General features: G+C 38.5%; 1 protein-coding gene across 1 annotated transcript; it reads right to left on the bottom strand.

The window, feature by feature from the left end:
- Positions 1 to 2,425: 2,425 nt before the first annotated feature.
- NDUFV2 (NADH:ubiquinone oxidoreductase core subunit V2) lies at positions 2,426 to 14,916 on the bottom strand. The gene is made up of 8 exons (XM_042031311.1): positions 14,754 to 14,916; positions 13,645 to 13,707; positions 7,715 to 7,777; positions 7,512 to 7,628; positions 5,762 to 5,930; positions 4,467 to 4,576; positions 3,493 to 3,569; positions 2,426 to 2,584 (listed from the first exon to the last, which is right to left on the bottom strand). Exons 1-8 carry the CDS (start codon positions 14,793 to 14,795, stop codon positions 2,491 to 2,493), a joined length of 735 nt encoding a protein of 244 aa, XP_041887245.1. The 5' UTR covers positions 14,796 to 14,916; the 3' UTR covers positions 2,426 to 2,490.
- Between the last annotated feature and the right edge of the window lie 811 nt (positions 14,917 to 15,727).

Below are 15,727 nucleotides of genomic sequence, written 5' to 3'. Positions count from 1 at the left end.
TAATTCTCATCACAATCCTGTGTACAGTTACCACTGTGAAAATAATTTATTGTATATAGTAAACAGCTACAAATAATGCGGAATATGTATTTCTAGTTGAGATGTTTGAAATGTTCAAATTTCAACAAAACCTGAAATAATGCAAGATGTGAATTTTTTTTAACCATTTATCTTAATATGATTGCCCAAACTTTTCTGAGGAGAAACCAGACCATAAAGCCTCATATAATTGATGAAGTGGGTAACATGAGAGAGAAGAGTAATGGTTATTTTCTTATTTCTCTTCAATTATTTCAGTCCTGTAGCTGCCCTACAATATTCAATTTAAAGAGTGATGTATCAGATTTGTGCCATGCAGTTGGGATAATGTAAATTACCCTATTCTAGTCAAGGGATTGGCAGACTCTTACATGTTGCACCAAAATGACTGACAGCTTGTCTGTGGAACATCACAAACAGTCTCCAATAAATGGGAAACTGTTGAGGTCCACGTTCTGCTCATGAGACAGACATTGAAATTGTCATGTGCAGATGGAATGAATTGGGGAGAAAAGTGGGATAAGGCCACAAATTTTGTCTGGCTTTACAAATGGGCAGAATCTGACATTCTAGAGCTTTGTTTTTGCATACTTGGAAGTGTCAAGCTTGGCAGGTCCAAAACTATGTTTCCCTTCAACACCATTATGCAATCCCAAGGGATTTCAGTTACATACAAAACCATGAATAACTGTAGCACAGAATAGCTCCACAATGCATGCAACATCCTCACTTGTATTCAACATACACTTAAAACCAGTTGCCTCCTTTCACACCAGGTTAGAATAAGGTAAGGCTGTATGAACCAGAACAGCTTTGTTGTTATAACTGAACAAACAGCTCAGTCAGACTGGGATACTGAGTCTGTCTTTGCATCGAGATGTGATATGCCATCTGCCTCATTTCATGTCTCTAGAGAAGTGCCACATAGTGCCAGATGCCTGGCCTGCTACAAGGCCTGTGGCTATTACAAACATGGAGTGACCTTTCAGAAAAGCATTCAGGAACTTTAAATGACAGATAAGATTTCAACCCATGTACTGTTTTCTCCTGTGCACTATGTTCTATACTACTTCTACACAAGGGTTTTTTTTCATGCTCGTTTGGAAACTGCTTTGCTCAGGAGTTGTATGTATTTATTGAATTTACTTTTCCCTTTGTATGCAATTCAATTATTTCATTTTATAAATATAGTAACATAGCAAGTTTTTCAAACAAATGATTTGCAGATATATTATGTTCCCAGAACTACCAACAGTAATACTGCTTTTTTAACGGTATGTGAAGGAACTTCACAGAGCCTATTGAAATAAAGGTGGCACATGAACAGACTACATGAGATAGCCATTATGCAGGTAATTTGTAAAAATAGAATTTAACTCGAAAGAGGGCGGATAGTTTGGTGAGGAACTATTAATCAGACTATCAAAACAAACTAAATATAATCTAGAATAAAATTATAAATTATGCAATTAAGATCCATCTATCTCAGTTGTAATAAAAATGTAAGTTCCATGCAGATTTTAGAAGAGACAGACACCATATGGTCTCAGGTGACTGATGTGTCCACATTTCCTAATTTACATGGAAATGTATGTCTGTATAACTAAAGCATTTGCTCAGTTTTATAAGCATAGGTATTAAGTGTCAAGATGCAGTCAATTTTTAAAAAAACTATCTTCAGCTTTTTTACATTGAAAGAAATTCCTCATTTTCACACAGATTAGTTCTTGAAAGTAGCTGGTACACAGCAGTAAGGTCAAAGAAGGATCTGTGAATCAAAGATCCAGTGTCAGGTATTATTACCCTTAGGGACATGTTGAACTGTTCTGGTGTATTCTGTCTTCCCCCAACTCCATACCTTGTCTGTACTAAATAAACTTGCACAGGAAGTTGGTTTTTGTTGCTATTCATTCTTTTAGTAGAACACTACTGCTGTTTGGGGCTTTACATTTTTCCTGACCACTGAGTAATACTATGAAGAATTAAGCTTAAGAAGAACCAGTTCTTACTGAACCTACGAGATTTTTTACTCAACATGGCTGAGATAACCTTTGTTTGTTTGCTTACAAACTGCCAATAAAAGTAACATGATAAAGTTTGTCAGATAATCTTTCAGTTTGGTTCCTTGTACATTTGCCAGATGTGTAATTTATTGAGTTTGTTGCTTCCTCAAAGAGCTTCAGAAGAAGCTGAAAGAATTTTCAATGACAGATCAAAGACGCAACTTTTACGGATTCTTTCAGGGAGTCACCTTACACAGTCTACAGAACCACTTTTCTTAAAATCTGGAATTATGATTAAACTGTGCTGTAGTTAAAACCACAGTAAGCTGGATAGTCTAATTGTTGTTACTTTTTTTTTAAAAACCAAAACATTAGAATGTACATAATTTTACTGAGATTGAAGATACTTTATTCTTTTCAGACAGTTCATCTTATATTACAAAAATCCTTAGAGGTCATCTCGAACTCCAAAACCTGGTCCTTTGGGTGGTTCAGTCAGAGAAGTAAGGCCACCAGCTGGCTCACAAGAAAAACGTCCACTCCTGAAAAATGAAAGCAGTTTTATCCATTGCTGGTATTGATAAAACCTCAGATTCTGCTTAATCATTGGATAGAAGACAGTACCAATCTGACTTAAGGCTGAAGCCACTGGTTTTTGTTCTTCCCATTCAACCTTCAAAAAAAGTGTGATGGAGCTGTTAAAGTGAAAGGATTCCAAATTCAAGTAGTGACAAATAATTTCATAACTGAAAAGCAAGCTAGGAGTACTTGTTTTCTTTTATATTCATTTATAGGTTGGCCAGGCAGCATCAAATTTTATCAATCATAGTTTTTTACAGATGCTTCCCTGTGTTTTTTTTTGAAAGTATAACCATTTTAAGATTATTGTTCTTGTATTCAAAACATCTTTATAGAAACAATAGGAATAGGTAACACCCAAGTCAAATTAATTTCCCCATTGACACAAGCTTAGGTGGGCTAACAAAGAACAGTGGGAAATGACAGGTAAGAAAAGTTCAGCAATAACAACCCTCTCACAAACTTACGATCTCTGGTTTTTGTCAGAAATCAGAAAAAACACAACCAACAAACCAACCAACCAACAGGAATTTGTTGGTTTAAATGATCTAGACAAAAATTCCAACAGGTGACGTCATTCACCTATTAAGTACTAAGACAAATCAGAATTCATGTTTTCACATTTCATGCTCCTCTGGTCAGTCATTAAGAACATGCAAATTCTCAGTTCTTTCCAGTTTGTTTTGGCTTTGAATGCATGCACTTCTGTTCAGTAAATTAATTAATGCTTTTTAGTGGTAGGCTGTGAACTCAAATCACTGGAAAAGTAATTTAGTTTCTCAAAAGCAGCATTGTTCGTGTAGGTGACCAATATAATATATATAGTTTATAAATACAGGGTATTACATACTATATTATAAATATAGCATACCTTGGGCCTGGTTTGGGAACTTTTCCCGCCTTAAGCTCATCAATTATGTCTTCAATGTCTTTGGGTGTCAAATCTTCCTGTAAAAAAAAAATTAAATCATTGACAAAGCTGAAAGAGTTATCAGTTACGCTAACTGCAGCACTTCAAATTTATCAAATCAGTGACTCTTCAGTGTGACCCTATCACTGGTAACTTTGATCCTATCCATTAACACACATACTGGCTTAAAGAATGAGGAAAATTGAAAAGTCTACTGTCATTTTAATGTAACCAAAATTTTGGGTACAGTTCAAGGCAGCACTTCTTAAATTAGTCCATACTTTCCAACAGACTTTTGAAAGCTTTAAAGTGCTTTCAAAAGCTTATCAAATACCTATTAAAATTGACATATACTGACATATACTGCACATATACTTTAATGTTGAGATTTTTGTTTCATGTGTAGTTGCAGAAATTATGTTAAACAATGTTGATGCAGGCCATGTACAAGGATGTGTTTTCAGCTTCCTGGTATTAGGGAGCTGGATCTCTGCCCACCCACTACACACATGCCATGACACATACTGCAGAATGGTGTCGGCTGCAACAAAAAAATTTTGGGTACAGTTCAAGGCAGCACTTCTTAAATTAGTCCATACTTTCCAACAGACTTTTGAAAGCTTTAAAGTGCTTTCAAAAGCTTATCAAATACCTATTAAAAATTCCAGATTTATGGGCAGACCACAATCACAAAAATGCATCACTCTTCTTGTATAATCAAGACAGTAACTGAAGTGAAAAATACACTGATACACCTGATACAAATGAAGTGTTCTAGGAAGAGGCCAAGAAACTAAGAGATGGTGTAAATAATAAGTTGTCCCTGCTGACAGGAATTAGAAAACTGACCACAACTTCAGAATTTGGAACAGATGGAAAACACAGGTAAGCCAGCAAAGAAGCTTAGTATTTTAAAAGGGAAATATAGTACTTACATAGTAATTGTCATTTATTTGTACCATTGGTGCATTTACACAAGCACCTAAACATTCCACTTCTATCAGTGTGAAGAGCTTATCAGGTGTTGTTTCCCCAACTTTAATACCTAAACCAATAAATTAATTAGGCTCAGTAATGGTTATGAACAAGAGTAATAAAGCATGACTCTAAGTACCCCAAGGACACTGTATTTTGGCCTTAAAAGCATTTGCAAAGTTAAACCCCCTTAAATGAGTCCAAAATGTTTCCATTAAACAGAAGGTTCTAATAAACCATTAAGTCAATTTTTGGATACATTTTTGAGACTTTGTTTACAGGTATGATTCATTAAAAAATAACCACAAAATGACAATCCTAAGCAACACAACAGATCTACTCAAGAACATTTTTAGTAATCAACACAATTAAATGGAAAAATAGGGAAACATAGCTTTCATGTGCTGATAGAAAAGCCATTAATATACAGGGTTGAGTATTCTGAAATTAACTAAGATCCAAGCATTGTTAGCTACAAATTCATAAACAACTTCCAAGTTTATACACAAAGGATGATTTACTGAACTGTATACATAGCATCCATGGCATGTAACTGCTCTACTGCTAGATACAGACCTTCCCCAGAGGCAGATTAGTCCAAGTAACATCTCAGAGTCTGACCTCTACAAAATACTCCATGGAAGGCAGAATGCTGAAAAGCAGTCTTCCTCCATTTATTAGCAGGAAGGGGTGGGAAGTAATGAAAGTTGTAAGGCCTGTCTCGGTAAAAACTACAGAATCATCCTTACTGGTTTATTTCTCAAGCTGAGAGTTTCAGTTGAAATTAAGTTATCTTTGCAGTAACAAGACATTGCATCTAAATATGCCTTTTTCAGACAACAGAATATAAGAAATGACAGATAATAGGCAGCTGTTCTGCAGCTCTTACCACTGGTTCTTAGAAAAAGTTAACACAGCTTTTCACAGAAGGGGAAGAGTTGTTAGTTGCTGATCTTACCCTCTCTTCTCCCCATAACCACCCAAAAAGGAGGAAAAAAACCCCAACTCACACACAAAACCCTGAGTGTTACATCCCATGAACCATTCTGAATTGACTTTTCCATTGAGAATTCCTAAATTATGTTAACATCATGTTATCCAGAGGGACCTTGACAGGCTAAAGAGGTGGGCCCATGTGAACCTTACGAAGTCGAACAAGGCTAGTTTCTTCCACCATATGAAGAATTTTACTTCAGTATCATTAAACAAAGGTAAAAAGAAAATACAAAAAGTATATTACAAATTTGTGTCGTACCAAGTTTCTTCTTAATGGCTTCTAAAATGCTGTCAGAGTCTCGCAGCATGCACGGCGTGGTGGTACAGACCTGAATGTGGTATTTCCCAACAGGTTTGCGATTGTACATGGTGTAGAAGGTTGCTACTTCATAGACTCTCATGGGAGGCATTTCTAAAACTTCAGCAACCTGTGACAAGGGCAAAACATGCTATATTGAGTTCTCAGAGGGCAGCAGTAAAGGCATTTAGCAAACCATTTCAGTAAAGTCACCTGTCCTGTTTGCAGTGACAGATAAGTAAGAGGGTGGGGGTGGGTATCAAAGCACAAACATATTCCAAGTGCCAAGACTGGACACCTGAGTTACTCTGACTGGTGTCACCCCGCTCGAGCACAAACTCCACTAATGGATCAGCATGGCGAGGAGCGAGTCAGCTCCCCTGCAGCATCTACTGGCAGACACAAGGGGATGCGAGGAGTCAGCTGGGTTTGGGCTTTCCTCCTCAGCTCCAGCTCACACTGCACTTGGGCTGCGTGAATGAACAAACCCGTATGAGCCTGCCCACACTAATCCGTGTAAGCCTTTTGGTAAGGAATACTTGTAAGGTGGTATTATGCTCATCTAATTCATATAGAGCAGGTCTCCCTCAGGTTCTGTGACGCACCAGGGCTACATCTGTCACAGCTAATAAGTAGGGAGTGAAGCATGATCTGCAAGGAGCCAGCTCTGGTGCAAGTATCCCTGACCTCATTAACCTGGAACCTTGGCAAACTGCGCAAGTTGAGAACTGGCTCTGGTTTCAATAGTGTAACTGTTTTATGTTCCAGTTTCTATAGCAGGCAAATAACAAATCATGGAAAATATTTGTTCACTTAAAAGCCTTAAGATCATTTTAAACATAATATTAACATGAAACTTAAATAAACAAAAATACACTGAAAGCATTAAAGGAGCTTTGTGGCTTTATGTTATGCTGTACAAACTAGCAGACCTAAGTTGCCTTCTTTAAATGCTCATTTAACTCCTTCAGTAATTTCTCTAATGCTCCCATTCCTCACCTTTAGTTGAATTTAAAACTACAGACTTTAAAATTGATGATATGCCAGATTGTAACACAAAGTACAACAGATTTATTCATATGAATACAAACCAGATTTTTTTATTTCTTGGTATTTGGTTACTGTCCTGCGGCCTCTCACTTTGAAGCAGTGTGGTTGTTTGCCTGCTTATTTTGTAACAATTTTAATAATTAACCTGACAAGTCTTCAGGTGTTGGCTGTGAGGTGTTACCCAACACTCCTGACATCACTACACTAACACTGCTCTGCAGAGTCCTTACAGGCCTAGAGATTAAGTATAATCCAGGCATTATGTGATGTGACATTAATCTAGAAGGAAGAAAACTCCACTGACATTACCTTCTTTTTTTTATTTTCCCAAATTCAGCAGTAAACAAAATCAAGTTTCTGTTCCTAATTTTAGAATCATTCTGGGAGAAGAGCCTATCTGAACAGGTTTTATTTAATTTTTGTGTTGTTCTGTCTGTAGTTTCAAGCAATGGGCTAGTATTATGTAAACAGAGCCCCGAGTTTTCTGCATTAGTTTTCCCTTTAATTTTTAAAAATGTAGTCTCATAGGGAATTCTCACAATACAGTGCCACATGTAAATTCCCACGTTAGTAAGCTTTGATTAATTAATGCTAATACTCTAGTAAGATATTGAAAGAAAACAGTAAAATTATGCTTGAAGGATAATTAAGTTCTAAATACCTTGTTCATAGCTGATATGGGCAGCCATCCATGCTGTCTTTGGGCCAAATCCAGTACTGCCATGACAGCTGCAGACTTGTGTCCCTCTGGGTAGTTGTTTATGATCGCTTCTATTCGCTTTTTAAAGGGAAAGAAGGAAAACAAATCAGTACTCATCTAAAGACAAAGTCTGTGTATTGAAAATTTTTTTTTTGTCTGCATACCTTTAGGTTTTCAGGTGTGAACTCAAATGGAGTATCTGGATTGTTTTCAGGACTATCTCTATGCTTCAGGAAAAGAAGAAGAAAAATGTGTAAAAACTGGTTGTTGGGAAATTATTCAGGACACATTTACTGTTGTAAAATACCTCTCAATAGACAGTTACAACTGAGCTGCTGGAATAAAAGCGATACATTCCAGATAAAAATTTCATAGTACTAAAGTGATTAAATATATTTGGGAAAGCTATCAAAAATATTGATAATTATTTCATTACTCTTAAAAATCATTACCTATTCCTGTTACTTTCTATTAAAAAATGCTTTATGGAGAAATACATGAAATTATATACTGGGAAAATGCATGGTGTTGTTATCTAAATACATATTTTTAACACTGTTAATACAGTTTGACAGTTATGTTCAAATGTACAATAGGTAGAGTAAAAACACTCTGGTTAATACCTTAATAAACAAGAGACTGAAACAACAGTCCATTTTGCCTTTTACCATGAAACATTGATTTTAAAAAACTTCAGAATTCATCAAGAAGTTTGCTATAGAATTAAAACATTTGCACATTCAAACACGTTCTTGATCTATTTTAACGTATTATTTTGATTTGTAATGGATTTCAACATTTTCATTTTATATACAAATCTGAATCAAAATGGAAGAAGCAGAATTTTGAATTAGTATTTCCAAAATAAAGTATTCTAACAACTTATTTTTAAGGTGGTCTTCTAGGGAAACATCAAATTTAAATTAGTTCTTCTATCTTCAGAAAATACAAATTTGGAGGTCTTGAAAAAAGTAACATTTTCCTATAATAAAATCTTAGTTCTGATGAAAATACTTTTCCACCAGAAAATGTTTCTGCATAAAATTTTTAGCTGTCTCTAAGCAGCTCATTTTGGTTTCCTTTAAATACCTATAATTAAGTTTAATTCCCAACTTTATATAGTTTTCAAATTGAGAAAGTTTCAAATTAAATGGAAAGTTTGTGAGAAAGTACAAGCTATATTTGAGGCTTGATGTTAAAAGTAATCCATAACTAGCTAACAATAAAAGCTTTAAAAGTGTATTTAGAACAAAGCAGCCCCCTCCACTGAGTTTGACTTTGATCATTTCCTGCAGTAACTGAGGGTGATTTTGCAGTTACCACACTACACTCTTCTTACTAAGTAGCAAAGGATTTCATGAAAAACCTTAGCATTGCAAGACACTTGCATACTGAATTGTGTTATCATCAGCGAAGAACTTAGAACACGTGTGGTCCATAGCTATTCTTGGATTTAGACATTTTAATATGGAAATATTGCAAGGGCAAATACTTCAATTACATCTGCTGGTCTGTCCAGGGATTACCTTTGCTTATCCCATCTATATCCCAAAGCAGATAATATGACTGCCACCATCAATTTGAAAGCATTATGCCCTCACCACAGTTTCAAGGCCAATATAAAACTACAGGTGATAAATGCTTCTCCACCAAGGACGACTCTCCTATAAGAACAGGAATTACAGAAAGACGACTGATTCCCTTCTAACATGCTAATATTTTATTAAGTGTTAATATCTTGCTAATTGTGTGATTTACAAAATAACATAAAAGGGCTTTTAGGAACACAATTCCCATTATTTTAGACTGACCCTTCCAGATAAAGGATTTGATGACTCATATGTAGTCTTGGTTTTCTACCAATTTTAATGAAAGCTCTCAAAAAGAGGCTGATGGAGGAAAAACTGATTGGAAATACTGTACAACTTTTATTATTTTTTTCCCTACAGACCTTTACATGTCTTAGCTCCACAGATCAATTCCACAATTCATGATAAGTATTTCCATAACTTAGCTTTTCCTTCTCAAGTCTGCATGCCTATTTTGCTATTATTCTGTCTTCTGTAGCTACTTGACAGTTAACAATTGTCCTTCATCTCAATTTCTTTTGCAAATAAATGTATTTGATTTATTCATATCTCCCTCTTTTTCTAGAGCAGCAGTTCTTTTCAATGTATCATCTCCCAACTGATATCCTTAAATGCCCTACATGTGAAGAGGGATAATAAAGACTTTATATTGGAAGATATAGATACAGCTGTAGCAAGGTTTCACAATATGTTGTAAAGCCTACAGCAGAGGTGAGCAATAAATAAGATTGTGCCACCTTTTATGTTTTCCATTTTCCTGAAATGGCTTCATCTAATTCTGTGCCATGGAGAGTTTGATAGTTTTCATCAAGAGCTTACACAGTTCTAGGACTCCCGAGCAGTTAGGAATTTATCATTTGTTCCCTAGTCTTACATTTGTCTGACAATGTGCCACTTATCTGAGACTTGCGTGCACTGACATGCTCCTAAATGACACAGCTGCATTTCCATGGTTTCTCAGGATACAGATTCTGGAGAGCAAGATCAGAAATAAGGACACAGTATTGGAAAGAGTACTATGTTAGATCACAGAGCGGTTGAAGCTGGAAGGGACCTCTGGAAGTCATCTGGGTCAAACACCCCTGTTCAAGCAGGGACTCCCAGAGCTGCTTGCCCAGGACTGTGTCCAGATGGCTTCTTCTGAGTATATCCAATAATGGAGACTCCACAATCTCTTTGGGCAACCTGTGCCAGTGCTCTGTCACCCTCACAGTGAAGAAGTGTTTCCTGATGTTCTCTGAGGCCATTGCCTCTGGTCCTGTCACTGGGCACCACTGAAATGAGCCTGGCTCTGTTCTCTTTGCACCCTCCCCTCAGGTATTTGTAGACATTGATAAGATCCAAGCCTTCTCTTCTCTAACAGTCCCATTCTTTTCTCATATGCTCATGAAAAGAAACTAATACATTAAGACTTCCTCCATACACAAACTAAGACAATTAAGTCTTTACCAACTACAGAAATTTGTTGAAAAGGAAGGTCGAACACTATCCATGCATTTTTCCAAGTCTCTTCTCATGCTCCTCAATTTCCCAAAGTCTTACCTGAAGTTTTCATTCTGTTCATACATTGACTGTATCACATTTCTACTGCAGAAGAGAGCCTATTTAAGTGGGAACACCTTCACTGCAAAGGCTACCCAAGCCTTTGTGCACTCCCATGGAAGGCACTCCCAGATGCCAGTGCACTCTCATGGAAGGCACTAAGGCTACTGAATGGTCACCTCACATTCTTTTTGCTATACCAGCCTGGGCCATTTTATTATTTCTTTTTTCCCAGTGATATAATCATCTATCTTTCTTGACACAGAAAATTATTAAAGGGCACTCAAGAATTAAAACAGAATAATTAGAATAATTTAGTTTCCATGTATACTGCAAAGAAGTTGACCTGAAACTTGACCTATGCCCTATGGTAAACACCAGTCCAAAGCACCATAAACCAAAATGAGAGAATTGGGTGGTCTGCAGGGGAGATATTTAGGGCAAGAACCTGCTCAGAATCCGTATCAAATCAGCACTGAAAAAAAAGTATTACTCCTCCTCTAAAGGGAAAGTACCCTACATTCACTACTCCAACAGAACTCAAGACATAAACCCCTCTTACTTTAAGAATGGTGGAAATGGGCTCAAACCCAAGTATTTCACTGACCAACTTCACTAAAACAGTAACTAAAACATGAATACAGCAATTCTTTAACCTTTTGTGCTGAACCCCCTGTGCAGCCCTATGACAAAGCCCCCATCAGGGCTGTTGATGTGTTAAGGAAACTCGGTCCATGTATTGAAAACAACAAACTAGAAGAGCTACGTTTTAGCTGTTAAGAAGGCTAAAACCAGGTGAAAGTCAAGTATAGAGAAACCATGTTTCAATGAAGAAAGGTAATCATAATAAATGTCTCTGGAATCAGGCCTTCTCTAGTCATGAGAAATTACAGATTTGGAGCATTGCTCTTACATTCCTACAGGCAAGCAATCTATCTGATTTTGTAGTTGGCATCCTCTCACTGGAAGTGCGATGTAGGTGCCTGTGCTGGCACCTGGTTGAATTTAATGGCTGGGAGAAAGGCTCTTTCTGGGTATTTCAGAATACAAAGGCATTTCAGTAGAAGGTCTCTTACCTCTGTGTGTTTCTGCTAACATGTAACATGTTTGCAAAGGGAAGCATAGGCATGCAAATAGAAATGCCTTTTAATACTGGATTTTATGACAGCTAGGTCCCTTGCTAGCCTGTCCCCTGCTGTTACAGCACAAATACACTGCATGCATTTCCCTTGCTCACATACAGATTTTATACATGAAAAGTGCAAGAAGAAGCAGCAGTAAGCTTTGGACCATAAAAAGAGGACCATCACAACAGGTTACAGTTACTGTGTGGTAAGTCCATTATTCCTCCACAAGCAGTTTTTAAACAAACTTTTGACACTTCCTCTGCTTGTAATATTAAAAAAAAAAGACTTCAAAAATTTTTTATTCCTCTAGAGAAATCCAGGGGAAGTCCCATTTGCTGATTGTATATGAACATCTGGTGTTGATTAAAATAATGCCTTCATCTCAAACCAGCAGCACAGGTTTCCCCTGAAATTTGCCACTTTAAGTAACATCTGAAATTTAGTTAGGGCAAACAATTACACACACATACAGTGACATCCAACTGTCTTCTTCCCATTACCTTTACTTCAGGGAAGAACAAATATTACCCCGTTAAAAAACAACTGAGAAAAAAAAAAACAAGAAAAAACCAACCCCCCACAGAACCAAGTTCCTGTGCTCCTCTAGCAAAAATTCTGCTGCGGGATAATTGTCATCAATAATGCTACTAAATAAACATCTACAAAACACTCAGCTTTTCTACTTCCCTTTCTCTGTTATCAGGCTCCTCCCTGCAGCAAATAATTGACAAAATTACATAAATCTTAAAAAAATGCCTGGAGAACCTACAAAGCTATCTAGCTTTATTTTTCAGACATCAACAATCATTAGGGTGCCAAAGACACCTTTTGCCTGTCTTCACCAACCTCCAACTACACTTGAAGTTTCCTAAATTGCCAGACTACACCATTTCCTCTATTCCTTGAACACCAGCTCTCACCCTGTAAATCACCAATTCCTGCTCAGATTTCTGGAAAAGTATTCAAAGCATATACCGTGATCTGATTAACTTCATTTTATGATTAAAGCTGTAGAGACAGCTGCAGAAAGGCAAGGACAACAACAACGTGTCCAAAAATCCTGAGCACCTGTTTTCAACAGTGGTCAACTCTCTCGTCAAGGGCTGATTTTTACCAAGGGTTGGGAAAATGCCAAATTATTCAGCTGTTAAACTGCAGACCAGCTAAAGCTCTGTATGGAGCAGAATGGGACAAAATACACACTCTCTTGAGATGCTTCAGGTTGTCTTCAGAGGCAGACAGACAACACAGCTGCTTCACACACTTAAATTCAAGGGCTTTTTACTTTCTGCAATCACTGCTACTGTTTATACCTTTCATGACAGTGCCTAATGGCCTCAGTTATAAGTCACTGTACGACATGCTGTATCACACAGAACATGAACAAGAACTGTACTTTCCAACTCCTGTAAACACAGCTAGAACCTGAGCCCAAGGGTAATTCTGCAGCAAATTTCAGAAATCAAGAAACTGCACCTGCAAAAAGTTTAACAAGATTCAATTACAAACTTAACTAAAATAAATAAAGGAAACAAGAACTGGTTTATAATGAAATAAAGTTTAAGCAAAGTCTCATCTAAAATCACATAAAAATTACTGAGAATTTTGACTACAGAAGGCAACAAACACAAGGGCCAAAAACTAAAATAAAACCTTTTGATACTCCATTACAATTCTAGTAAAAGGTTCTACTGAAAAAAACCCTCTTCTTTGTAAATGCCAGTGGGTTTGTATAGCAAAATTCTGCCCATCAGAAGCTTTTAGGCAGATTTGACTCTTTGAAAAAGAGTCAAACTCTTCTGACCTATCCTCCTTGCAGTAAAGCAGATTACTTACCACAAATAAGGCTCCAGTGGCATTCCGCTCTGCCGTTCCATGCAAGTATCGGATCTGCCTTACCTGCAGGCAAAATATAGTGCTAATAATTCACATACTGCTGGTGGCTGCTTTCAGAACCAGTCTGATTTCCATTCTAACTGTAAACCACTAATTCTACTGCCAGCACTAATAATTTAAAGTAAGTCAAGAAGAGACTGTGAAGGGCTCTTTAGGAGAACAAATCTCTTGACTCCCACCTTGACCAGTCCAAACAATGTAGAAACGAAAGGATTTAACTCTGCTACTGCTTAATTTAAGTGCCTTGAACACAAATTCTCATCCAACATTTGATGAAGAATTTCCCAATTTGTGACTTTATATCCTATATGCTTTAAAGTTTGCAGAAACCACCATTACTACTGAAGTTCTTCTCCAGTAAGCACTTACATGCTTCTTCAGCTTTTATCAAACCGAACATTGAGAGCTGGCATAAGAGGACAAATGTAAACCCAAACTTGAAGTGTCAACAGAACACAAACCCATACACAAGTTCTGTTCAATGATTCTCTGTACTCTCTCACATGCCAGAACAGATCAAGATTTCGAGATTCTGGCCGGTATTACGAAGACTTGATAATTTTACCGTAAGTATTAATTCTATTAAAATTAATTTTATATTAAATTACGTTTATTTTTATACGTAATTCTTGAGCAATTTCGAGATTTCTTAAAGCAGAACCACAGAATGGTTTGGGTTGGAAGGGACCTTAAAGATCATCTCGTTCCAACCCCCTGCCATGGGCGGGCACACCTTGCACTAGACCAGGCTGCTCAGAGACCCATGCAACCTGGCCCTGAACGCTGCCAGGGATGGCACAGGTCATATGACAGGGAAAGGCTGCAGCCATCCTGTGACACTACAGGTGCGACTGCGTGATCTGCTGCTAGAAAGGCTGAGCTGGTCAGGCTGTCTTTGCAGAGGAGCCGGGACTGTGGGTCCGTGGTGCACAGGTTTGGATTCCTGGCACCTCCCTTCCCCCAGGCCCCCTTCCCCGCGCCCCGCCGCGGCCTCCCCGCTCTCCCGCGGCCTCTCCGGTTCGCGGCCGGCGGGGGCAGGGAGCCCTTACCGAGCGTGCGGCCGCGGCGCGCAGGGCAGCGCACAGGAGCATGGCGGCGGCGGCGGGAGCGCCGATCCCCGCTCCTGCTGCTTTTCCTTCTCCCGATCCCTCTCCTTGAGGCCTGGGCTCGCCCTCCTCCGCGCAGCGCCAAGGAGACCCGCAGCGCGCATGCGCGGGGCGTGCCCGCTGTGGGAGCGGCGGCTCCGTGCCGCGGGTGCGGGGCTCCCGGCCGGGGCGGCCCCGGGCCGCGGGGGAGCGCGGCCTCAGCGTCTGCGTCCTGGGCAATTTTAGCCTTTCGTGCCACGCACCAGTGCGGAAAAACCAGATTCCTTCGGAAACAAGTGCTTGTAACAGCGGAAAATTACGGGAAACCAGTGAGGTTTCTTTTCAGCCCTGTGTTTTCTACCTTCCTACCCAGTTGTTGTTTGGGGTTTTAATGTTTGAAGTGCTTGCACCTATGTCTTGTCCTCCTCCAAGAAAAACAATAAACATTGATTGTCATTTTGGCCTCTGATGAACATTCTCGTATGACACCGTAATCCAGTTAATACCGTACAAACACTGGAATTGAAGATCATAGAATCACAGAATGGTTTGGCTTGGAAGGGAACTTTTAATATCATCTGGTTCCAAGCCCTGCCATGGGCACCTCTCACTAGACCAGGCTGCTCAGAGCCCCATCCAGCCTGGCTGGAATGCTGCCGGGAATGGGGCATCCACAATTTATCTGGGCTAGATGTGAGTAAAGGGCTCTTCCTTAGATGCTGCTGGTTGTTAGGAAATGGCTCACAGGTCTATCCTTGTGTAGAGCCTTGATCATTCAGCTTTTGTGATAAGGAGTGCAAATGTACTTTTTTCACTGTAAAATAAATCCACATTTTTCAAATAGCAGCTAAGAATGAAATCTTTTATTGCAATGAGTACTCAGATTGGCAAAGCATCACCTGATGTTCCAACATCTCTTACCATATCCTCCTCCTTTC

This window comes from Corvus kubaryi, unplaced genomic scaffold (genome assembly GCF_017639235.1).
Source record: "Corvus kubaryi isolate FWS band 111438036 unplaced genomic scaffold, C.kubaryi_AGA036_p1.0 132, whole genome shotgun sequence".
In the NCBI taxonomy this organism is placed as follows: Eukaryota; Metazoa; Chordata; class Aves; order Passeriformes; family Corvidae; genus Corvus; species Corvus kubaryi.
This window is presented reverse-complemented; position numbering and strand designations above follow the sequence as displayed.

Coding starts and splice junctions, on each gene's coding strand:
- NDUFV2 (XM_042031311.1), bottom strand. CDS start 14,795: ATGCTCCTGTGCGCTGCCCTGCGCGCCGCGGCCGCACGCTCG. Junction 13,708..14,753: donor GCGCCGCGGCCGCACGCTCG/GTAAGGGCTCCC, acceptor TTTTGCCTGCAG/GTAAGGCAGATCCGATACTT. Junction 7,629..7,714: donor TCACACCTGAAAACCTAAAG/GTATGCAGACAA, acceptor CCCTTTAAAAAG/CGAATAGAAGCGATCATAAA.